At 37.2% G+C, this 26,157-nt stretch overlaps 1 protein-coding gene and 1 pseudogene across 5 annotated transcripts in view; one reads left to right on the forward strand and one right to left on the reverse strand.

Moving 5' to 3' along the window:
- Positions 1 to 26,157, forward strand: part of ALG5 (ALG5 dolichyl-phosphate beta-glucosyltransferase) — a 48,663-nt gene that overhangs the window by 21,417 nt on the left and 1,089 nt on the right. For all 5 annotated transcript variants that reach the window (XM_038573220.1, XM_038573219.1, XM_038573217.1 and 2 more), the window contains exons 7-9: positions 7,282 to 7,341; positions 15,505 to 15,656; positions 24,869 to 24,954. In XM_038573220.1, coding sequence (XP_038429148.1) covers positions 7,282 to 7,341; positions 15,505 to 15,656; positions 24,869 to 24,954 — 298 coding nt within the window. The remainder of the gene's footprint in view (positions 1 to 7,281; positions 7,342 to 15,504; positions 15,657 to 24,868; positions 24,955 to 26,157) is intronic.
- Positions 8,003 to 10,948, reverse strand: LOC102156397 (annotated as a pseudogene).

The following is a 26,157-nucleotide window of genomic DNA, read 5'->3' on the forward strand; positions in this document are numbered from 1 at the left end:
CAGGCTCCCTGCAAGGAGCCTGCTTCTCCCTCTGCCTTTGTCTCTGTCTCTGTCTCTCTTGCTCTCTCTCTCTCTGTCTCTCATAAATAAATAAATCTTTTTTTTAAAAAAAGTTATCTCTGTACCCAGCATGGGGCTCAAACTCATGAGACTAAGATCAGGAATTGCATGCTCTTCCAACTGAGCCAGCAAGGCATGCCTTGTTTGTTTTTAACTATGAATATTTATTGCTTTTGAGGAAAAAATGGGGATAAGATTTTTTTTAAGTCAAAACAATTTTTTAATAAAACTTTTTTTTTTAATTTTTATTTATTTATGATAGTCACAGAGAGAGAGAGAGAGAGAGGCAGAGACATAGGCAGAGGGAGAAGCAGGCTCCATGCACCGGGAGCCCGACGTGGGATTCGATCCCAGGGTCTCCAGGATCGCGCCCTGGGCCAAAGGCAGGCGCTAAACTGCTGCGCCACCCAGGGATCCCATAAAACTTTTTCTTAATTCACTACTTCAGGGGATCCCTGGGTGGCTCAGTGGTTTAGCGCCTGCTTTTGGCCCAGGGCATGATCCTGGAGTCCCAGGATGGAGTCCCACATCAGGCTCCCTGACTAGAGCCTGCTTTTCCCTCTGCTTGTGTCTCTGCCTCTCTCTCTCTCTCTCTATCTCTCTCTCTCTCCGTCTCTCATGAACAAATAAATAAAATCTTAAAAAAAAAAAAAATTCACTACTTCACTTTATATTCTAAGTTTTCCATTTCTGCCCACAATGGCTAAATAGGACTAATTCCACTATCTGAGTATTCTTTTACCAATTTCTAAATTGTTGCAACTTTATATATCTACCTCATTTGGAGTCAGGTTTGCCTTATGGAGTACCTGTGTCAATTTCCATTTCCACTTCATTTATGTTTCTTAACTTTGGGTGTGGGATTCAAATGCATCTAGGTTCAAATTGCATGTGACCTTGGGCAAGTTAATCCATCCACCTCATTTTCCTCATCACTGACATAGGGACAATGAGCCTAAGTTCATAATCCTGAGAGAATTATTAAAATGTTTTAAGATATGTGGTCAGGTGTTTAGCATGTGTTCAGCACTCAATAACCATTATCTCTAATTATTAACATTAGTCTTTGTGCTTGATTTTCAGAGAGGATTCTTATGTCATTGTTTGTAATTGTTCATATAAATTAGATCTACCTAGTTCTTCTAGTCCGTTCCTTCTCTCCCATGAATTGTGTGGAAATACTTAAATGGAGAAGTACTAGGTGAGAGAAATTCTGATTGAGCATTTCTTTCTAGAAGACAATACAGTACCACTTTTTGCCACTTTTAAAAGCTAGCTGTTGGGGATCCCTGGGTGGCTCAGCGGTTTAGCGCCTGCCTCTGGCCCAGGGCGTGATCCTTGAGGCCCGGGATTGAGTCCCACATCAGGCTCCCTACATGGAGCCTGCTGCTTCTCCCTCTGCATGTGTCTTTGCCTCTCTCTCTCTCTCTCTCTTTTAATTTTTTTTTAAGGATTTTATTTATTTATTCATGAGAGACACAGAGAGAGAGAGGAAGAGACACAGACAGAGGGAGAAGCAGGCTCCATGTAGGGAGCCCGACGTGGGACTCGATCCCAGGTCTCCAGGATCATGCCCTGAGCCGAAGGCAGATGCTCAACCACTGAGCCACCCAGGTGTCCCATCTCTCTCTCTTTCTCTCTCTCTCTCTCTCTCTCGAATAAATAAATAAAATCTTTAAAAAAAAAAATAAAAGCTGTCACAGTAATTGAAGTATTCATTTTTCAATACCCACAAAAAATTAGCAATACTCTAAAAGCAGCTTAAAAGAGACTCCATGTTTACAAACATTTTCTAATATGAGCAATTTTAAAAACAAGAATATCTTTTCCTAAAGAACAGCTAACTAAAAAAAAAAAAAAAAAAAAAAAAACAAACAAAAAAAACAGCTAACTGTTCTAAAAGCTATTTAGATGTATTCCTTGCAATATTGAGGACAGTACCAGGGATTCAATTCTTATATACGAACTGCAGAAATACAAACTTCTTCTAAAAGCTTTTAGGGACTTAGACTGAGAGAAAAAGATTTTAAATGAAAGCTTTCATTTGTTTGTTTTTAGTTTAATGAAGTGACACTTTATTTTTATATTTTAATTAAGTGACATTTTAATTCTACTCAGTGTCTGAAAGGTGGGAGGAGGTCCTTTATTTTTTTTTTTTTTAATAGTAACATTACTGCTCTTTTTGGATTTAAAGTTGAATCTTATTTGCCATACACTGTCTGAACTTTTTACATGGTTCTTAAGAAAAGTATTCTCTCTCTTCCTGAGCAAAGTACCTCTGCCAGAAAAAGGGAAGAAATTATTCTACTACTAAATAGTAGGGAAAGTAGGTAACACATAATTTCCAAAAGAAAATATAATAGACACTAAAATTTCCCCAAAGTTTCTTTTTATTAAAAAGAAAAGGAAATGAGATCACATATGGTTATATTTTCCCCTTATAAAATTAGGAAATTGAAAATGAGAATAATTAGAACTGGCAAAGATTTGATGAAGTAGTCAATATTATGCCCATTTAATGGGAATATATAGAGCCTTTTAAAGAATAATTTGGCCATATACATTTAAAACATTCATGCTTTCAATTTAGTATTCTACTTCTATGACTTTTTCCAAAGAAGGAAATCCAAATAGAGTTTTATTATATTCAAAGATATTCTTTTGGGTACCTTTCTAAAATCATGAAATTAGAAATAGTAAACACAGACAAACTAGTGAAAATATGGTACATCTTTATGATGAAATATAATATTGCCCTGACCATTGACACAAAAAAGAAAGATAGACATGCAACACTGCTATGATAAGTTCTTGAAAAGTAAACCTGAATTTTATCAAGCTTCTAACAACCAGTTTACAGGAAATACAAGGGACAGAGAAGCATGGTAAATGTCACCAGGGTGGGTACAGTCAGCAAAATCCAAAGTCTAGGAAGGTTTACAAAACAAGTTACATAGTTTATTCAACAAATAGTTTATAAGAAAAAAAATAAACAGAAGTAGGGGGAATCCACAGGTAAAAGAAACATCAGCCAACTTGTAAGAATTTTACTTGGTTTGATTCAAATAAACTGAATGCATTTAAGAGATAATTGGACAAATTTGAAAACTGTATCTGATGATATTAAAGAATTATTAATGTTTTAGTTTTGATGGTACTTTTGTGACTGACATATACAGCAATTTATAGTATGTGATGCCCAGAATTTGTTAGGTGGAATAGTGATGAGGGGCTTTAAAAGGAAGCAAGATTGGCCATGTATTGTTTTTATTTTTCATTTTATCTTTTTTTTAATCTATTGATAATTATTGAGCCAGACTATGGATACATGGGGGCTTCATTTTTCTATTCTCTCTGTTTTTTTTTTTTTTTTTAAGATTTTATTTATTTATTCATCAGAGACAGAGAGGCAGAGACACAGGCAGATGGAGAAGCAGGCTCCATGCAGGAAGCCTGATGTGGGACTAGATCCCGGGTCTCCAGAATCACGCCCTAGGCTGAAGGTGGTGCTAAACCGCTGTGCTACCTGGGCAGCCCTTTTTCTGCTTTTATGTATTGTTTGAAAATACCCGTAATAAAAAGTTGAAAAACAATGAACTTGAATAAAGAAATTTTTAGATTATTTTAAGTGAAAAAGAGCTGATACGTAGGTGAATTTCAGCTACAGTTTTAAATGCAGAGGGGAAAAAACTCAAGGGAAAAATAAAATACTATCAGTGCCTTCTTTTAGGTAGGGAGATTATACGTGACTTTTTATAGTAAAGTTATATGCAAATTTAGATGCTTGCCTTTTTTTTTTTTTTTACAGTATGCACTTTTTAATTTTGTTCATTTTGTTGAATAGTTCAAAAGTCAAATGGTACAAGAAGATAAACAGTGAAAGGAGGCAAGCCCTTCATTTCTGAATCACCCAATTACTCTCAGAAGTAACCAGTGTATTTATTTCTTGTGTATCCTTCTAGAAGATGTGTATTTGTATTCTTTATTTAAAAATGCAAATTGAGGGACGCCTGACTCTAACCATGGATGGCTCAGCAGTTGAGTGTCTGTTTTTGGCTCAGGGTGTGATCCTGGAGTCCTGTGATCAAGTTCCACATCGGGCTCCCTGCATGGAGCCTGCTTCTCCCTTTGCCTGTGTCTCTGCCTCTCTCTCTCTCTCTGTCTCTCATGAATAAATAAATAAAATCTTTTTAAAAAATGCAAATTGTAACACTATTTACTGTTCTATTGTTCCATTTAACAATGTACTCTTGGGACACTTGTTCAGTGTCTGCCTTTGGCTCGGGTCATGATCCCTGGGTCCTGGGATCAATGCTTGCATCAGGCTCCATGCTCAGTGGGGAGTCTGCTTCTCCCTTTGCCTATGTCTCTGCCTCTCTCTGTGTCTCTCATGAATAAATAAATTAAATCTTTAAAAAAAAATGTAACATGGGGATTGAGTCATATTTATACAGCAAACTGCTTCCTCATTCTTTCACAGAGTCATAACTAATGCCTTTGGATAGATATACAGGTTTCCCACTTAAGACAACACTGAAATGATTAACCCTGTGTGAAAGTCCTTTCACACATCTCCCAAGTTTTTACCTGAAGAATTCCTAGTTGTGGAATTGCTGAGTCAGACCATAAGTATATTTGTAATTTTGATAGTTTTCACATTGCTGTCTGCAGAGTGTGTAGGCACCATATTGTAAACACTGATAGGTTTTATTTGCATTGCTTTTGGGATACATGTGATTAAGGATGTTTTCAGTTGTTTAAGAGCTATTTTCACTTCCTCTTTTATGAACACTCTGTTTATAAACTTTGCCTCTTTTCCAACTGAGTTCTCAGGGTACTTTTTAAATAATTCATAGGGGTACTTTAGCATTTTGGAAATTATCCTCTTGTCTGTAATATAAATTACCAGAATTACCCCCAATTTATATTTCTTTTAACTTTGAATGTGCTTGGATTTTTGTTTTGCCATGTAATTTTCAAAAAATTTATTATCAAATTGATTTACCTTTTCTTATAGATTTCATGTACTTATGTTGTCCTTGAGATCATTTTAAAAATCATTCCTGATATTTTACACTTAAATACTATTCAGTATGAGGCTCAGGTTCATAAAACTTAATTTGGTTTCCAAGAAGCTACCCAATGTCCCACAGCATTTATCAGTTCATCTTTTCCCCACTGATTGAAAATGTCATCTTTATTGTATCTAGTTATCCGTGTGTGTGTGTGTGTGTGTGTGTGTGTGTGTGTGTGTGTGTGTTTCTAGTCTTTGCATACTATTCTGGTCCATGAATTTATCTATTAACATTCTAGTACTTTAGTTTTAATTATTATAGCTTATACTATATATTAAATCCCTTAAGGCTGGTCCTTCCTCATTATTAGATTTTTCCTGGCTCTTCTGATTCTTTATTTTTCAATATTAAGTCTTACAAATTGCTTATCTAGTTCAGTGAAAAATTATTTTGACATTTCTATTAGTATGGACTTAAATATTAATTTTAAGGAGAATTGATTTTTGATACCATCATCACATCTTCTCATTCATGATCATGGTATGCCTTTCTTTGTTCTGGATTCTTTTGTTTCTCTTGGTAGCATGTACATGTTTTCTTTACTTAAGATATTGCCACATTTTTGTAAAGTTTATTTCTAAGATTTTTCTTTCTTATGGATGTTACAAATACTGTCTCCATTATGTTTTCTGATTATTGTTTGTATATATGAAGACTAATTTTATATATATGTATATATATATATATATATTCATATATTCATTTTATGCCCACTCATCATCTTAAATTTCCTTAATGTTTGTAGTTTTTCAGTTGATAATCTTGGGTTTTCCAGAATGTAATGGTTATGTATAATCATACCATTTACAGATACCATTTTTCTTTCTTTTTTTTTTTTTTTATTTTTATTGGAGTTCAATTTGCCAACATATAGAATAACACCCAGTGCTCATCCGATAAAGTGCCCCCATCAGTGCCCGGCACCCAGTCACTCCACCCCCCCCCACCCCCCTCCCTTTCCACCACCCCTTGTTCGTTTCCCAGAGTTAGGAGTCTCTCATGCTCTGTCTCCCTCTCTGATATTTCCCACTCATTTTCTCTCCTTTCCCCTTTAGTCCCTTTCACTATTTTCTATATTCCCCAAATGAATGAGACTGTATAATGTTTGTCCTTCTCCAATTGACTTATTTCACTCAGCATAATATCCTCCAGTTCCATCCACATCGAAGCAAATGGTGGGTATTTGTCGTTTCTAATGGCTGAGTAATATTCCATTGTATACGTAGACCACATCTTCTTTATCCATTCATCTTTTGATGGACACCGAGGCTCCTTCCACAGTTTGGCTATTGTGGACATTGCTGCTAGAAACATCGGGGTGCAGGTGTCCCGGCGTTTCACTGCATCTGTATCTTTGGAGTAAATCCCCAGCAGTGCAATTGCTGGGTTGTAGGGCAGATCTATGTTTAACTCTTTGAGGACCCTCCACACAGTTTTCCAGGTGGCTGCACCAGTTCACATTCCCACCAACAGTGCAAGAGGGTTCTGCTTTCTCTACAACTCTGGGAAATGTACCAAGGGTGGTAGAAAGGGAGGTGGGTGGGGGGTGGGGGTGACTGAGTGCCGGGCACTGATGGGGGCACTTTATTGGATGAGCACTGGGTGTTATTCTCTATGTTGGCAAATTGAACACCAATAAAAAATAAATTAAAAAAAAAACTTATTAAGTCAACACCCAAGAAAGATACCATTTTTCTAATACCACTACCTTTTCCTTCTAATGACCTTAATATATTTTTAATCAGAAAAATCATTTAAAAATATGAATTTTCAAGTAGTACATGTCCCTGATATTTAGCCCTGAATATTATCCTCTTATTAAGTATAATTGGCTTCTTGAAGCTGTACATACTCTGAACATCTAAGTAAACCTTGAAAGATTTTAATGTGGGATCCCTGGGTGGCTCAATGGTTTGGAGCCTGCTTCTCCCTCTGCCTGGGTCTCTGCCTCTCTCTCTCTCTCTGTCTCTCATGAATAGATTAATAAAAATCTTTTAAAAATAAATAAAGATTTTAATGTGACCTTAAAAAAATAGTATCTAAAAAATGAGATGACTTGGATTGAAAATATTTTTATTAATGATATTTAATACTGATATTCAAATACAATATTCAAATACTGAAAAATCATTTTATTTTTCTTCAGGAACAAATGGCTATTGCATGTGGATCTCGAGCTCATTTGGAAAAAGAATCAATTGCTCAGGTGAGGCTTTCACTAACTGGCATGGATCAGCAGATTATTTTTCTTTTCATACTTATTAGCAAAAAATAAGCTTTCATATTTAATCTTATAAAAATGAGTTTCCTTTCAAAGGAATTTTTTTATTGGAAAGTTTGTGAAAGATTAGCATGTTTAGGAATTGAGTTTTTGGGTTTTTTTAATAAGTATACAAAAAGTATGTAGACTTTGACTTCAGATGCAAACAGCTCTTTTATTTATTTATTTATTTATTTATTTATTTTTTAAAATACAAGAGTCCCCATTCAGTTCTAATATAAAACAAACTTTTCTAAATGATGGATTTGTGAGCCATTCGACTTGCCTATAGTTTTTCTGACATTGGCATACTTCAAGTACTATATTTTGGGTTTCATTTAAAGTATTTTGTTATCTTTTTTTTTTTTTTTAACTTTATTCCTCTTAGAAAAGTGCTGTACTTTAAAACTAAAATTGTGACTACCTTCACCATAGGCCTTAAATTCTTCATTTTGTTATTTGTATATTAGGCTAGAAAAGCTGGAGTATATTGGGAGGAAAAAATATATTAAGGAATTATTATGTATAATTTTTAAAAAATTATTTTATTTATATTTTCACTTAAATATCTGGGTTAAATATCTGGGTCCAGTGTGTCAAGCCCAGTAATTGTCCATTATATTCTTTTTTTTTTTTTTTTTTACATATATATATATATATATAACCACACCCAACTGGTTTGTTTTATTGGAGAAGGGCATGTGGAGTTAACAACATGAGGACAATTGGGACCTGAGGTCGGGGAAGAATAGCATCCCCTCCCCATACATGCCCACTGCCCCAAATAAAAAATAACCAACTATGGGAGAGCAGCTTAGACAGTGACTGAAGTTGGGGAAGGGAACAGGGAACCCAGGGGACAGCGGAAGAGACCATGCGTGTGCTGGGAGGGCCCAGAGGCAGCGGCGGTGTGAGTAACATGAGTACGAGTCTCTGTGTCTTCCACATAGGTCTATATAAATATATAGAGAGAAGTTGTTCACTTTCCCCTGCTCTCCCCTATGCTCCGTGGGACTTGCCGCCATCCCAGCTCCTCTTTCCACATGAGGGCGAAGAGAAGGGAATGATGAGCAAGTCATCACCGAATTGCAGTCAGACCCACATCCATCAGCTTCTGGATCTTCTGTGTTATTACAGGATTTTTTAAGTGTTCGCTGAGTGCCTGAGGGTCCTTCTGCATCTGCTCCAGGATAAGCCACATGGCCGGGTCACTCATTATCTGCTGCACCTCAGGGTCAGCCATGGCCCGTCGCTTCACGTCTTTGGGGCTCTTGTGGCGGTTGTACTGGGCCATCATACAGTGCTGGTAACTGTCTGCTGCTTCCTTACAGTTGGAGTCCAGATCTAACGCCTTCTGGTAGACATCCATGGCTTTTCTGTAGTCCTTCATTGCCTCCAGGGCAGCTGCTTTCCGAGTGTACCCCTTGATGAAGGCCGGCTCTAGCTGGATACATTCCTCACAGTCCTTGAGCGCCAGCTGAAACTCCAGGAGTTTGGTGTAGCAGGCAGCTCGATTGCTGTACAATTTGGCATCTTTTGGATTCCGTCTGATGGCTTCTGTATAATGCTTCATGGCCTGGGGATAGTCCCCTTTCTGAAAACATTCATTGCCTTTGTTCTTCTCCTTCAAGGCCAGATCTGGGTTTATGTAAGCCAGCCGCTCTTGCTCCTTCAGAATTTTCTCTGCCTGTTGGCATTTCTTGAGCACATCTGGGGTCCGGTGCTCTGCCAAAGACTTGTTATAGAAATGGATGGCAGACTTGTACTTTTCTTCCTTGAAGTAGGAGTTGCCAATTCGAGCATAAGCTTTGGCAATCTGTGATAGTCCCAGTTTTCTCGCCCCACTTCGATGGCCTTCTCACAAAGCTCCCCGCATTTACAGTAGTTGCCCTTCTCGAAGTACACAGCTACTTGATTGGTCATGTAAGTCATTTTGGTGGGGTCCAGGTTCTTGGTTCTGTCATAGTGCTTCAAGGCTGTGTCAAAGTCTTTCTTCTTGTAGGCTTCGTTCCCTAGCTCTTTCTCTTTCAGCGCCTGCTTCTTATTCTCTGGAAGATCTTCTTCCATTGGCTCTGGCTTGGTGTCCTTCCTGGGAGGAGGAGGTGGGGGAGGTGTTCCAACTTCCTCTTCCTCATCCATACTGCCCAGATCCACACCCAGCAGGACGCTCAGAGTAGTCTAGTCATAATCCGGGGATCTTGCAGTTTCGTGCCCAAGTCAGATGGCTTGTTTCGTAGTTGCTCTATCAGCTCCCAGTAGGTAGGATCAGCGAGCAGTGTCCTTGTCCTGCGATCACTCTCCAATTTCTGTTACAGATTGGGCATGTTGAAAGGGTTCATGAATTTCCATTCTGCCACCCGAGCCTCCATATTCTATAAGCCCTCTTTGAGCTGAGGATTATTTGCTTTTGCTTCATGTTTTAAACCCTCTTCGTAGATTTGCTTGGCTTCTTCAAATCGGTTTAAGAACTCAAGGGCTGCAGCCTTCCTCAAATAGCCCTTGCCCTAGTTGGGCCTTAAGTCCTCTGTTTTGCAGCCATCCTCATAAGCCTTCTGGTAGTCTCCTTTCTTGGCGTATGCTGCGGAGCGATTGCTACAGAGCACATGGTTTTGGGGATCTAACTTAATGGCCTCAGAGTAGCACTGCAGTGCGTCATCGATGTTGCCCACACTCAGGGCCTTATTGCCCTTCTCTTTCAGCTCATTTACTTGCTCCATAGCCCAGCCCGGAACCCCGTTGAATCGACTCCGTCCGCTACGCCTTCCCAACCTGTCCATTATATTTTTAATAGTTCATCTACTAGAGTGGTCAAATAGATAAAAAAAATAAGGCAGTATTTTTTAATGCAAGGTCAAAATTACCTGGGGAGTTTTGTTTAGTTTTAACATGCATATTTCTAGCCAGTCCTAGACACACTGAATCAGATTATAGGGATGAACCAGGAATCTATATTTTTAATAATTTCCCAGGCCAACCTTATGCATACCAGAGTTTGAGAACTAACAGAATAAAAGGCTAAATCTTTCCCTCAATGATTCTGAAATAAGATGTGAAGAAATTACAATTTTTTTTAACATACACTGATGGCAGGGTCATAGAACCTCTTAAGGATTATGCTCAAGTGTGGAAACCTAGACTCTTAAAAAATCAGTTATTTTAATGTCTTCTAATGTAATCCAGTGTTCTCTGCCTCTGTAGACTCTTAGTGATATTTGAAAAAGGTAAGCTATTAACCATAGAGAATATCATATTCCTAGAAATTTAAAATTGAAAGATTGCTTAGAGATTAGCTAGTCCAACTTCATCAGTTTGCTGATAAACAAGGGATAAGGAAAGGAAAAGTATATGTCCAAGATGTTTACATTATTTTGTAATTATAAAACAATAAACTATAAAATACTAAATTTTAAATATAGAAAATATAAATAGATATTTCTCCTGGATGGAATACCATGCAGCCAATAAAACAGATGACCGTGGAGACTATATAATAACATTGGTGTTTTTTTGTTGTTGTTGTTGTTGTTTTTTAAAGATTGATTGATTGATTGATTGATTGATGACAGACATAGAGAGAGAGGCAGAGACACAGGCAGAGGGAGAAGCAGGCTCCATGCAGGGAGCCCAACGCAGGACCCGATCCCGGGACTCCAGGATCGCGCCTTGGGCCAAAGACAGGCACTAAACCGCTGAGCCACCCAGGGATCCCCACATTGGGTTTTTTTAAATAAGTATACAAAAAGTATGTAGACTTTACTTTGACTTAAGATGCAAACAGCTCTTATTTATTTATTTTTTAAGATACTAGAGTCCCCATTCAGTTCTTAATATAAGACAAACTTTTCCAAATTATGCATTTGTGAACCATTCAACTTGCTGTTCAATACCCATTCAATACCCAAAATATTAAGTTGTATGAGAAAAAAAGAATAAATACAGCATAATTATTTATGCAAAAATATCTGTAAACAAAAACACTTAAGACTAGGCTGGTATTTAATGGTTTTATGAATAATTTTTTTTCTTTTAAAAAAACATAATAGGAGGAAAAAAGATAATATATTTGGTAAAGGAAAAAAAGGATACGGCAAAATAGGAAGCAAGAGAGTAATTAGAAAGTTAATGAAATAATCTCTAGGCAAGAGATAGCTGGGACCTATATTTAGGTTCCAAATATTTATATGGCGGCAGTAGAAAGGAACCACGTTTTTGGTTTTGTTTTTAATGGTGTAAGTTCTTTTCACTTAGAACTTCCATTAGTTGAAAACTCTGAATTTTTCCTAGTGATAGTAGTTAAATAAGGCTGTGCTGTGGTCTAAATTTCCTTTTTATCTAGTGCTGCTTTTAGCTAGACCTCAAGGGAACTATCCCAGGATCTTTGTATTTATCATTTATTTTGTCATCCGTTCATCTGTTCCTCCATCTGTAAAACTTAGTGATTGATTTAGAGCCTTTGAAGCCCACAGAATCAGGGCAGCCCTGGTGGTGCAGTGGTTTAGCACCGCCTGCAGCCCAGGGCATGATCCTGGAGACCCTGGATCGAGTCCCACGTCAGGCTCTCTGTATGATGCCTGTTTCTCCCTCTGCCTGTATCTCTGCCTCTCTCTCTCTCTCTCTCTCTGAATAAATAAATAAAATCTTAAAAAAAAAAAAAATCTTGAAGCCCACAGAATCAGCTGCTACACTATAGAAAGGAAGGAAAACTGATCCACTGGTGAGAAACCAGCAGTTGTCTACTGCAGATGTTACACATGACTGCTGCTCTGTAGGTTTGTAGTTCAAGTAGTCCTGCTTACTGTCATAGAACCCTGCCTACCTTAGAAAAGGTCATCTCCACCTGCCACATGTGGAAGAAAGTGCAGTATGGTGTTCTCTTCCTGAACCACTCCAGGTTTCTCTTAAGGTGCTATACACAGTATAAACCTTTGCATGGTGATTAGTCTGTGGACAGTGAGGAAATTATAAAAGAATTAATGAAGATAGTGAACAGCAACTTCAATAGCTTAATTGCATAGTTTTCAGATCTCTCTATCCTGAATACTTTTAGACATATTCTCTGTTAATCCTACCATCTGTTCTACTGCTCCCTTGGAAGACAAACATGATACAGCTTCTCTGGAGTCCTTACCATCTTCAGTGAATCTGTATGCCACATGTTCTTTATAACAGTTATACCAGGGATGTTTATATTGTCTGAGTATTCTTGCACTTATCATTTTTAAAGGATTCAGAATAGAATCCATTAGTGTTTATTTGATGTCTTCAGATTTTCTTTAAAGTCTTGGCTTAAGTCTTGGGACTTCTTTGAATTTATTTTAAGATATTGAAAGTACCAGTCAGCTTTAAATTTCACCTGAATTCCTTGTTTTCATTTTATCCACATCAGATTATTATTAATATTAAAGCAGTGAATTTTTTTCATATTTTTAAATGTCTACTTCAGAGGTTTATATAATATTACTCTATGACTTTGTTAGTTTTATTGAACTAAGTCTGTTCCATAATATATTTTAGATATCTTGTAAATTTTAAGATATTTTGCAAGGTTATAAAAAGTAAAGGGAGATCTTATTGTTTGTCGTTTACCTTGTTGTGCTTTCAATATGTTAGAAATCAAATAAGGTCCTCATGTGATCTCCATGTGTTTCTGATTTTTAAAAAATAACCATTATCCTAAAGCAAATAAAAATCTTCTATTAAGATCCAAGCAAAAGTAGTCATAGAATATTTTCATCTGGTAACTAGTAAGCACACCTAAATCGCATTAAAAATCATTCAAGAATAGTTTATAGGCATTATTTTTTCTACCTTTTAATTTTAATTTTTCTATCTTTCGATTTCAATTTTTCCTTTCCTAAGCATAAATGCTCTTTTGGAGGTTTAATCAGTCAACCAGCATTTATTGGAAATATTTTATATGGAAGGCACTGAGCAAGCTGTTGTGAGATTACCAAAGTATTTTAAGATGAGGTTTCTGCCCTATCTGCTTAGAGAGGTAAGACCTATTTATATCAGAACATAACTAATAATTCTAGGTGATAAATGAGAAGTGCTAGATCCTTCCAAAAAGTTTATTTTACAGTTTACAAACATTTTGCATAATTCTTCTCCAAAGTGATGATCAATTTATACTCCCACTAGTGGAGTATCCCCAACACTCCATATCCTAACAAAAGATTTAATGCTGTGATTCTTTATAGAGTTGGCCAGTTTGATTGGTATAATATGGTGTCATGCTGTAGTTAAAATTTGGTTTTATTGGTCACTAATGAGAATGACCATTGTTTAATATGTTTATAAGGCTACTTTTCTATGAGCTACTCTTAGGTTGTGTCCAGTCTGCTTTAGGATTGTACTCGTTTTTATTTTTTATTTCTAGAGAATTCTAAAATTTTATTTTTCTAACATAGAAAGAATGGATACTACTCATTTTCAGTTACATGTACTGCAGATATCTTGTTTCACTGTTATTTGACTTTTTCCTCTTTGATATGAAATATAATAAAAACATAGAGAAATACACACATGCTTAAAAACTGTGTTTCACATACCTTACAGATAATTATTTTATTTTTCCTTCCCTTCCTGCCCTATATAATGCACAAGTGAAATTGTGGTCAGGAGGTTAAAGTGAGCTTTCAAGCCTTCTTCCTTTATTAAAAACATTTATTGAGTTCCTGTTACTGTCTGTGCCAAACAGTTGGCTAAAGGCTTGAATATTATCTCATTTAATCTTTACAATAACATTGTGGGGTGGGCATTTTCTTTCCCATTTGATAGATGAGGAAAGTAGGCTGGAAAGAGTTGAAATAATTTGCTCAAGGTCACCCTGCTAAATATTATTGCAGCCAAGATTCAAATATAGACCTGAGGTCTGCTCAGGTCAGTAGCTTTCTCTGCTTTGTTGTGTTATCACTGGTTAGTCATGGTTCCATTTGATAATGATAGAAAAAGCCATATAAATGAAGAATGATACTAAAGATTACAGTTATAAAAAGCAAGAACCAAAAGAAGGAAGGGAAATAATAAAATGAAATGGTAAATGTTCTACATAGACTCTTATTAGGTTCCCAATGTGCATATATAGTATATCATTCCATGGATCTATTACATTATAGAAAATTTTAAGAGATCCTTTTAATCCTAACTAGGAGAGTCTTGAATACAATGATAATAATGATTCATTATTCTTAGTTTTAAAGTTTGCAATATTTAATAAATAATGGAATATTAAGTCATGCTACTACTCATAACAAAATTAATTACTAATAATATGAACACTCAGGTAGAATTAAAGACTACTTAAGTTGAATATCCATTATCTATTTCTAGTTAGAAAGACTCGTTTCAGACTCCTTCTTACTCTGACTTTTGTGATATTCTGCTGCACTTCTTTGATCAGTATTCTCATTAACTAGGCATAGAACTCTAGGTTTAAATCATAGTGTTTCATTTTTCCAAGATGTTCCAGTAGGTGTCACCTTTTTTTCTTTTTTTTTTTCTTTTTTTTTTTTTTTTTTAAGTATTTATTTGAGAAAAAGCGAGCACTGGAGCATGAGTGAGGTGGGGCAGGGGTGGGCAGAGGGAGAGGGAGAAGCAGGCTCCCTGCTGAATGGGAAGCCCAGCCTGGTTCTCCATCCCAGGACCCTGAGATCATGACTTGAGCCTCAGGCACCCACTTAATTGAGTCACTCAGGTGTCCCAACTCTCTCTCTCACCGTTTTTGAAACTGAAATATATCCAAAGCACAAAGTATGTAGACAAATGAGATGCTCTCCGAGTTCTTAGCAGCCCAAAAGAGTTATGATAATCTCCTGGTAGATTAAAGCCCTGGCCTCTCACATGTACTGTGATTCTTCTTGTCTGTTTCTTCTTGAATCTTCGCAAAATGAATAGCTACTTCCCTGGTCCCTCTGCCCTGTGGTAAGGAGTAGGCATCCTCAGAGTTTCTTCACTATACTTTGCCAGTGAAGCTAATGAAACAGTGGTGTCATATGTAAGGTCTACACAGCCAATTAAATATTAAAATGCAGTTGTCTGCAGCCAGGTGTTTTCAATTGTCCTTTATAGATTAATGGAAAAGTCATTTATATTTTGGTTTTGTTTCAGCGTTCTTACTTCCGTACTCTGCTCATGTATGGGTTCCACTTTCTGGTATGGTTCCTTTGTGTCAAAGGAATCAGAGACACACAGTGTGGGTTCAAATTATTTACTCGAGAAGCAGCTTCACGGACGTTTTCATCTCTACACATTGAACGATGGTAAGTTCCTAACCAGATGTATTGGGCATGTCTTACACAGCAGCTATTCCAGGTCATAAGAAGCAGCCCTACATTCTCAGAAGGAACATTGAGGTTTAAACAAAATTGACACTTACATATGTAAAGTTAATCTATGCCTTTATTCTTTTCCTGAGTTGGATCTTGTTTTCAAAATCTCAAACTAAACACATGGTATAAAGTTAATTTATTCACTTTAATTGTGGACCGTATAGATCAAAAGGCCTGGAAACATCCTGTTTCCTTAGGCGTCTATATCTTCCTGTAAAGAAAAAAAAAGCCCATAAATATCAAAACAGAAGAGGGCACCTGTTTTCTTTTCATTCTTTCCTTTTTAGTAGTAAGTTCCTTCTCCTGCCTGTGACCAACCTCTGCATCCCCTTCTGCCTTCTTAAGAACTTCATCCTGTTCACTTACTTGTCTTGTCTTTTCCTGTCAACCATCTTTTCTTGTCTTTCCCATCCGTTTTCAAAACAAGCTTCAATTTCTCTTACCATTAAAAACAAACAAACAAAACCTCTCTCCATTGACCACCCGCTTAGTGCCCCTCCAGCTCCAGACCTCTTTTACAGCCAGCCTTTTATTGAAAGAGTGCCCTGTGTCTTCTGTTTTCTCTCTTCCCACTCATGTCTCACCCCACCTCAATATGGATTTTTCCCCATCCCTCCATCTTAGCATCTAGGGACCTCCTGTCATGAAACCGAGAGGTCATGTGATATGACCACTTACTGTCTTAATTAACCCATCAGCAGTGTTCCATACTTCTGAGCACTCTCTTGACATATCCTGGTCCTCCGGCCTATCTTTATCCCAGACCTCGCCTCAGCTCTCTGCCTGTTTAGTGAATAACACTGATACACAGAAGCTTGAAACCTTGCAGTCAGCTCTGACATTCCCCAGTTCATGGCCCAGGCCTCTTGATTTTAGCTTTTGTGTCCCTTTGTTTCTCTTCATCTTCCCCATCAGCATCCAGCACACCCATCATTGCCTATGCTGCCCAAGGAGTCTTTTCAAAACTTAAAAGTGATCAATCAAATGCACCTCTTTTCTTAAAATCCTTCCGTGCCTTCCTGTGGCCTTGAGAGATGCTGCATAATCCAGCCTACCTGTGTCTCCACATGGGACCCTTCCCTTCCCAACTTCTTCAGCTCTTCCTTAGAGCAACCAATCCTCTCTTTCCAAACAAATCAGACACCCCTAATTGTGTGCTGTTGCAGTACCATAGCCCTTCTTCACAGGTCACACCTGTAGTTTTCTTTTTATTTGCAGAATTTTCTTTTCCTCTATTAAAACAAGCTCCAAAAGGACAAGAATCCCATCTGATTTTGCTTGCTAGTATATCCCACTATCTAACAGTACCTGGCACATTACAGCTGCTCAATAAATATTGTTGGAAGAGTTAATACTTAGTATTACTCATTGGTTCTGTGGGAGTTGTGTTCATGGTGAGAATCTGAATAATTATTCCAATGGATGTTCACTTTTATAGTTTCTATAACTTTTGTGCATCTGTTTGCAAAGATCTATTATCTCCCTAGAAATAGGTGTCATATGACCACCCCCCCATAACTGTAAGAAACTATCATTTCAGAATTAAAATTCTCATACATGGTTTTTAATCTTTTTTTCATAGATTGAAAATTTTTAAGTAATGTATATTTGATCTTCAAATTCAGATACATGTTTCTGTTATGTTAAAAAATAAAATAGATTGATAGTTAATTGACTCCACAATCAGAGAATCTAATTGAAGAAGCCACTCTAGAAATAAAGCCCTCCCTCTACATTAGATATTTTTCAATCAGCTTTTGGGTCCAGAACTAGAGTCAAAGTACTAGATTCTCTGTAGTTTGAAAGGAAGTTGGGGACTGAGGGTTGAGGACATTTAGGGTTAGAGTTGATAATTAGGGTTGATAACTTAAAAATCATGAAGTTTTTTTTTTCTTTTTTTTTTTATTTTAAGGTTTTATTTATTTATTTGACGCAGAGGGAGCAGTAGAGGGAGAGGGAGAAGCATACAACCCACTAAGCAGAGAGCCTGATGCTGAGCTTGATCCGAGGACCCCGAGATTATGACCTGACCCGAAGGCAGATGCTTATTGAGCCACCCCGGCTCCCCTCATAAAGCTTCTCTTGTCAGAATTGTTCTAGCAATATAATGTCTGTTCTGTAATATAATGGCCATTATAATATAATCTGAGACATTTATATAATTTTAAATATTCTAGTAGCCACATTAAAAAAAATAAAAAGAAACACATGAAATTTATTTTAATAGTGTACTTTAACACAATATAAAAATGTCATTTCAGGGCACCTGAGTGGCTCAGTTGGTTAAGCATCTGCCTTTGGCTCAGGTCATGATCTCAGGTTCCTGGGATCCAGCCCTGTGTTGGGCTCCCTGTTCAACGGAGATTCTCCCTCTCAGATTCTCTGTGTTTCCCTTTCCCTCTGCCCCTCCCCATTGCTAATGTGTGCCTGGGCACACTCTCTCTCAAATAAGTAACTAAAGTCTTTATAGAAAAAAAATGTCATTTTGGCATGCCCTCAGTATGAAAAAATAATCTGGTATTTCACATATTTTTCTTTGTACTATGTCTTCAAACTAAAGTACACCTCCAATCACACTAACCACATTTCAAGTGCTCACTCAGTAGCCACACTTGGCTACTGGTTACAGTATTGGATATCATAATTCTAGAGTTTTGGGGGTTTTTTAAGTTAAAGAACATGCTCATACTTTCTCTTTTAAATGTGATGTTTGGGGATCCCTGGGTGGCGCAGCGGTTTGGCGCTTGCCTTTGGCCCAGGGCGCGATCCTGGAGACCCGGGATCGAATCCCACATCGGGCTCCCGGTGCATGGAGCCTGCTTCTCCCTCTGCCTATGTCTCTGCCTCTCTCTCTCTCTCACTGTGTGCCTATCATAAATAAATAAAAAAAATTTTAAAAAATAAATAAATAAATGTGATGTTTGTGTGCATGCCTTTTTAATATTTATTTGGATTTGATTAACAATAGTATTGACCTAATTTAAAATTCAGCCTCTTACATCTCTCTTTGGGGTCCAAATATGTTTATTTTGTGTAATGAGAACCACCAAATATGCATATATCAACTTGATTAGCAGTATACCCTTCACTATATTAATGTTTCATCACTGACTTTTATTCAAGCATCTTTGTCCTGGACTTAGAATCAAGAAAGACTAAAGAACAAATGTATTTCTTTCTTATGCAGCATAACTTATAGAAAGCAAGTTGCACATCTCTTCTTTATCTCCATGTGTCACCTCAGACTGGCATTTTAAGGATTTATCCCAAAAATTCATTGTCATTTTTCTCATAACTTTCAGGAAATTCAAATCAAGTAGAGTTGCTAGGTATTAGAAAACATTAAGCTACAGTAGAAAGACTGGGCAGGCATCTCTGATTCAAAATAACAGACCTGAGTATGGGTTCTGGTAAACAATAAAGATATATGTAATGTTACATATAAGTATATATATAATCTCCATCCTCAGAACTGTATCCCATCTAAATTCTTTCCTTTTAATATTAAAGTATAATTGGACTGAATTTATGGTAATTTTAAAAATGGATTCCTTAAAATGTACTTTCTCTGATGAATGCTTTTTTATTTGTTTGTTTTATTGGAGTTCGATTTGCCAACATGTAGCATAACACCCAGTGCTCGTCCCATCAAGTGCCCTGCTCAGTGCCCGTCACCCCATCACCCCATCCCCCCCGCCCACCTCCCCTTCCACTACCCCTTGCTCATTTCCCAGAGTTAGGAGTCTCTCATGTTCTGTCATCCTCACTGATATTTCCCACTCATTTTCTCTCTTTTCCCCTTTAATCCCTTTCACTGTTTTTTATATTCCCCGAATGAATTAAACCCTACAATGTTTGTCCTTCTCCGATTGACTTACTTCACTCAGCTTAATACCCTCCAGTTCCATCCACATCGAAGCAAATGGTGGGTATTTGTCGTTTCTAATGGCTGAGGAATATTCCATTGTATACATAAACCACATCATCTTTATCCATTCATCTTTCGATGGACACTGAGGCTCCTTCCACAGTGTGGCTATGGTGGACATTGCTGCTATAAACATTGGGGTGCAGGTGTCCTGCCTTTTCACTGCATCTGTATCTTTGGAGTAAATCCCCAGCAGTACAATTGCTGGGTTGGGTCATAGGGCAGTTCTATTTTTAACTCTTTGAGGAACCTCCACACAGTTTTCCAGAGTGGCTGCACCAGTTCACATTCCCACCAACAGTGCAAGAGGGTCCCCCTTTCTCCTCATCCTCTCCAACATTTGTTGTTTCCTGTCTTGTTAATTTTTGCCATTCTCACTGGTGTGAGGTGGGATCTCATTGTGGTTTTAATTTGTATTTCCCTGATGGCAAGTGATGCGGAGCATGTTCTCATGTGATTGTTGGCCATGTGTATGTCTTCTTTGGTGAAATTTCTGTTCATGTCATTTGGCCATTTCATGATTGGATTGATTGTTTCTTTGCTGTTGAGTTTAATAAGTTCTTTATAGATCTTGGATACTAGCCCTTTATCTGATAGGTCATTTGCAAATATCTTCTCCCATTCTGTAGGTTGTCTTGTAGTTTTGTTGACTCTTTCTTTTGCTGTGCAGAAGCTTTTTATCTTGATTAAGTCCCAATAGTTCATTTTTGCTTTTGTTTCCCTTGCCTTCATAGATGTATCTTGCAAGAAGTTGCTGTGGCCAAGTTCAAAAAGGGTGTTGCCTATGTTCTCCTCTAGGATTTTGATGGATTCTTCTCTCACATTTAGATCTTTCCACCATTTTGAGTTTATCTTTGTGTCTGGTGTAAGAGAATGGTCTAGTTTCATTCTTCTGCACATGGCTGTCCAATTTTCCTAGCACCATTTATTGAAGAGACTGTGCTTTTTCCGGTGGATATTCTTTCCTGCTTTGTCGAATATTAGTTGACCAAAGAGTTGAGGGCCCATTTCTGGGTTCTCTATTCCATTGCATTGATCTATGTGTCTGTTTTTGTGCCAGTACCACACTGTCTTGATGACCACAGCTTTGTAGTACAACCTGAAATCTGGCATTGTGATGCCCCCGGCTCTGGTTTTCTTTTTCAATAGTACCCTGGCTATTTGGGGTCTTTTCTGATTCCACACAAATCTTATGATTATTCGTTCCAAGAATGCTTTTTTTTTAAATCAGTGTTATGCATGTTAATAATTTAAAGTCAGTTCCATAAGGCTTATACTAAAAAAATCATTGTCCCTTCCCCCATCTCCCTTCTGTCCCCAGTTCCTTCTCCCTAACTACAGCCACTTTGAACTCTCCGCTGTTTCTTTGTGGAATTTGCTTTCATCTTCAGAATAATGGGTTTGCATAGTCCTGTCTCTCTTCAGTTTTAGATATTACCTTCCAAAATAAATCAACTGATAGATATGTAATTAGTTCTCTTAAACGCCTGTACACGCTCCACACCCTGCTAATACAGTTTCTAAATAATTTGTGGTTGGATCACTACTGATTGGTATAGCTGTGTAAAGATAATTCATATTTGAGACATACTGTGCAATATGATTATTGTACTTTCTGTTTTCCTGAAGATAATAAATATCTGGAGTTTCTATCCACTCCTTTACTATGGACATGTCACTTAGGCTCCCACTCTATGAGGAGTAGAAAATATCTCCCTATACGTTCTGATGCACCAGATTATGCATCAGTGTCACCTTTTTCTTGAAGACGTCTCGTCAGCTCTCACCTTTCTAGTTCTCTGGCCTGCTGCACAGTCCCTGTTCTTCCTTTTCCTTGGTTTGCACCCCATTGCAGTAGATTACATCCTCTGTTAAACTGCCAAAGCATTTAATAAGAAACCTGGAGATACTGTGTGTGAAACACACCTTTAGTCTTCCCTCACATTTGCCTAATAGTTAGCTGGAGAAAGCATTCTAGGTTGGAAATCATTTTTCTTCTGGATTTTGAAAGCATTGCTGTATTGTCTTTGGCACTCGGTGTTTCTGTGGAGAAGTCCAATTCCGACAATAATCTAAATCTCAATTCTTTGTTTGGTGTTATTCCCATCCCCCTTTGGAAGCTTTTTCTCCACAGTGTTTCAAAATACCATGATTTTGGGGACTTAATGTGGCTCTTTATCATGCATCTTGTTAAGTTTGCAGTAGCCACTCTAAATCTGCAAGTCCATACTCTAGTTCTGGGAAATGTCCTTTAATCATTAAATATTTCTCTCTCTTTTTTCTCTTCCCTCTTATAAAACAGATGTGGAAACTCTATCCTGATTAAATTTGTATTTCTGTTATCAGAAATTATAATTTTCTACAACTCTTTTGTTTTCCAGTATTAATCTTTTAACCTGTTCTTGTTTCATGACAACAGCATCTTCCATTACTTAATGTATTATTTAAAACTTGGACATTTTTTCTTTCTACATTGTTTCTGTTGCTCCAATTTTTTTTCCATATTTTCAATCATTAAAATCTATCCTCACATGTGTATAGTATAGTATAGCTTCATCAGAAGCAGTGTGCATGGTCAGAGAACTCTGATCAACTGGTAGATTTTACTGCAGACTAAGTAGTGGGGCCACTTTGTGCGGTAAAATCCCAACTATCATTATCTTTGGACTGGTTGTTTTCACTAAAGTGGATCTCTCGATTTCCTGCCAGGGAAGTATGAGCCCGGCTGCCAGCATTTACAGAACCAACTTGAGCAAAGGAAAATCTCAGAGATTTTCTGTGGGCCCTCCCTTGTAATGCCCCACCTGCACCACTTGCAGACATCACTTGCAGAGAAGCTAGTGATGCCTAAGCCTTGAGGGGCACTCTGCAGTACCCATTCATCTGCTTCTAGGCTTCTCCCATTGTCACAATCTACTTTTCTTAGTTGCTGGTTGACCAACTACTTTCCAAGTTTCAGATTTTTTTTCCCAATTTTTAAAATTATTTTCATTTCTTCTTTGTTCTTATGTGTTTATTCCATCACTGTTGTTTTAATTTTAGGGGGGTTTCAGGAGGGAGCAGTAGGATATGTGTATGTCTGCTATGTTTAACAGAGTATCAACACACTCTTTGTTCTTAAGGAATGTATCTGTGAGGTCACAGCTATACCAGGAACTGAGTAACAAAAGAAAACAGTGGCTCTGCCTTCCCCACATCTGCAAAAACACACAAAGGTTGAGACGCCTGGGTGGCTCAGTGGTTTAGCACCTGCCTTTGGCTCAGGGCGTGATCCTGTAGTCCTGGGATCAAGTCTCACATTGGGCTCCCTGCATGGAGCCTGCTTTTTCCTCTGCCTATGTCTGTATATCTCTCATGAATAAATAGATAAAATCTTTAAAAAAAAAAAAAAACAAAACAAAACACTAAGGCATCTGATTTGGAAATTAACCCTTACACTGTTTCTGTACAATAGTATAAGGCTCTATGCAGAAATACTTGGTATGTTACTTATGTTTGCTTTGGTAACAGATTGGTCTCTTATAATATGATGTGAACGATACATTTTTTTTTAAGTAAACATCTTCATGTCTGTTTTAAAATGTTAAAAGAGGATAGAGTAAAAGTAATAGTAATAATAGTAGAAGGTGAATAGCCCTTTCAGTTTTTTGTTAATATAAATATAATATAATATAAATTCAATTAATTAGTGCTTTTCTTCCCCCACTCCTTGTGTTGTTTTACGTCTTTGATAAGTCACTCTATATGCTGATATCCTTAGAATACTTAATAATCTTGTTTAGATTATTGAATATCATTAGAACTAATTCAGCCTTTTAGGTATTGTTTTGTTTTGTGTTAAAGGAGAGGGTTAAGGGTTAACCAGGCTTAATATTCAAATAATTTCCTCCTTTCTTGAGTGTCCCATGCTAGTTAACAGAACTTATATGCAATCTTTTTAATAACACAAAGAAAGCTTTTGTAGATTGTTTTATCATCTTAAGTAAATATTTTATTAGGATAAGAAAAAGAATTAAGTGCTTTAAAAAAATAGTTTTCATAGTGAATTATATAAATACTTGGGATTTAAACTAGTCACAGAGTGCATAGTAGTAGTTTTGTGGCCAAGAAAACAAAGCTCCCAAATTCAAGTTTTCTGGGAGGAAAATCAAATAGAAATGGATTTTAGGTATTTTTTTGTTTGTGCTAATACTTTGAAACCAACCCCTGGAAGTCTGAAGTGTATTCCCTTGCAGTCTAGAAAGTGAGGGTTGGGGCTTGCTTAACGGGCACAAGATGAAAGCAAAACAGTAAAGGACCCCAGCGCTTTTGGTTTGAAGAGCATGAAGGAGATTTAACAGGTAGTGGGGCTTCTCTCCCTGAGCTCACTGCCAGTGAGAGAAAGAAACTGGCTTCAGAGAATTTGTAAGTGGAATCCAGGAGAACTTCTAAGTCAGGATTCAGAAACTTTAGGGGAAGCAGATTTCACCTAAACCAAGGGGTAACTGAGGAGGAGCTTTCAGAGCTTTCTACTGGGAGAAGGAAGGATGAACTGGGAATTCAGACTAGAAATTCTTTTAATGATTAAGTTAAAATGAGACAATATATCTATTCCCATGTATATATTTGCTTATACCCAAAGAGCATTTCAGACTAATCTAAGGTGGCTTTTCACTTTCCACAGCTGGCAGTACTGTCTTGCCCAGAATGGCATGGGGAAAGGAAAAGGAAAAGACAAGGCCCTAAGCAACCCTGTATTTAAAAAAGAATCCTTGATCCTTTGATGGTAGAGAATGTAATCAAGTTACTCTAAAGTGACTGACATTTCTCCAAGAGCTGCTTAGAGTTCTGTTTTATCAGCTCTCTAAATCAGTTGAAAATGCTATCAATTCTATACCTTCAGCTAGTTAAGCCTGGGATTGAAAACCATCAATCTTGAAAATTTGCATGATTAAATCTTCTCTTACAGCCCAATTTTACCCCTGGGAGCTTCTGAGTTATGATAGGGACACCATATTTCTCATTTAAATGTTATGCAGTGACACACTAAATTATTTACCTTGAAGCTCCTGAACTACTTAACCTTTTATTTGACCTTCTAAGAATCTGACTTTCAGTTTTACTATATAAGCTATATATCTGCTTTATAAGTTTCTTTAAAACATGTCCAGGTAGAGATTTAATTACATTCTATTTCTCTTTTTAAGAATAAAAATCAATATATTTTCTGTTTCAGGGCTTTTGATGTAGAATTACTTTACATAGCACAATTCTTTAAAATTCCAATAGCAGAGATTGCTGTGAACTGGACTGAAATTGAAGGTGAGTATATTTGTTCATGTGGCAGCTGATACTAAGTGGTGGTGGAGGTAGGTAACAATACAGTTGTAAAGTTAGCTGGCTGCCCCCATCAGGGCCTACTCAACTGACTTGACTGAGAAGGGGCAGTTCCATAGAGAGTTCTGCCTCCTAATCCCCTCCATCCTCTAGATGGCATCCTGCCTTCTCTATCCATGCAGTCTCTTCCTGGGGTCTTCAATAGGCCTCCTACCCGGCCCATGAAATTCAGTAAAACTTCTACAACGGACAGGATCATGGCAATCTAAGGCTAGAAACAAGCTTGATTAAGTCTTTTGAGATAAATTTTGTTTGTATCACCTTTCATTTATTGTCTTATTTCATTACTCAGTAGGTATTGAGTACCTATAAGCCACCATGCAGAGCAAAATAAGGAATTATAGTTGTTTTTACTCCAAATGTCCATAGTCTGTTCAGAGCCAATCTTTAACTGGTACCTGTACATATATCCAAAAAATGTGAAAATCTCTAAGATCTCTAATAATGTGAAATCTATCATAATTCTTAATAATTCCTGTTTGAAAAAGCTTAGCTTATAATTTATAGAACTGAAAATATATTCTAGTTTTCCCCTTTGCTTACCTTAGAATGCATCAAAATTAATTCATAGTATGGAAGCAGTTAACAGTCAACTGGAGACTTTCAGAGTCACCCCTCCCCAGCTGAGCATGGCTTCCACTTAGAAAGTAGTTCTTATAGTATGCCATTATTGTTCTGGAACCATGAATGTTTAGGGACAGGAGAAGATTAAGAACTAGTCTGGGAATCATACAAACTATAGAGTCTAAAACAAATTCAAACCTCTTGGAATCTTGCTGAATCAGTTTAACTTAGAAAAATCTAACTACTCTCCACAGTAGCGGCCTAGGTCAAAGGGGATTCAGAAGCTGGTAAAGGATTGCTCAGACTTGTAAGGATCTGATGTGTTGATCTGCGCCCAGCATAGACTCTATGGGAAGTTGAAATGGGAAAAAGTAAAAATGTGTTTCGTATTTACATCATTTGCTCATGTGCATTTCAGAGACAGTTGTGTATTACTTTTTGTTAATGGACACTCAATGTGTAGTTTTCTGTTAGTCATTCTAGAATCCTTGCCCATATATACTCAGTCCCTCCTCCCTATAATAGGACCATATGAAATCTCCACAATTTAGATCATTCCCAATT

This window comes from Canis lupus, chromosome 25 (genome assembly GCF_011100685.1).
Source record: "Canis lupus familiaris isolate Mischka breed German Shepherd chromosome 25, alternate assembly UU_Cfam_GSD_1.0, whole genome shotgun sequence".
Lineage (NCBI taxonomy): Eukaryota > Metazoa > Chordata > Mammalia > Carnivora > Canidae > Canis > Canis lupus.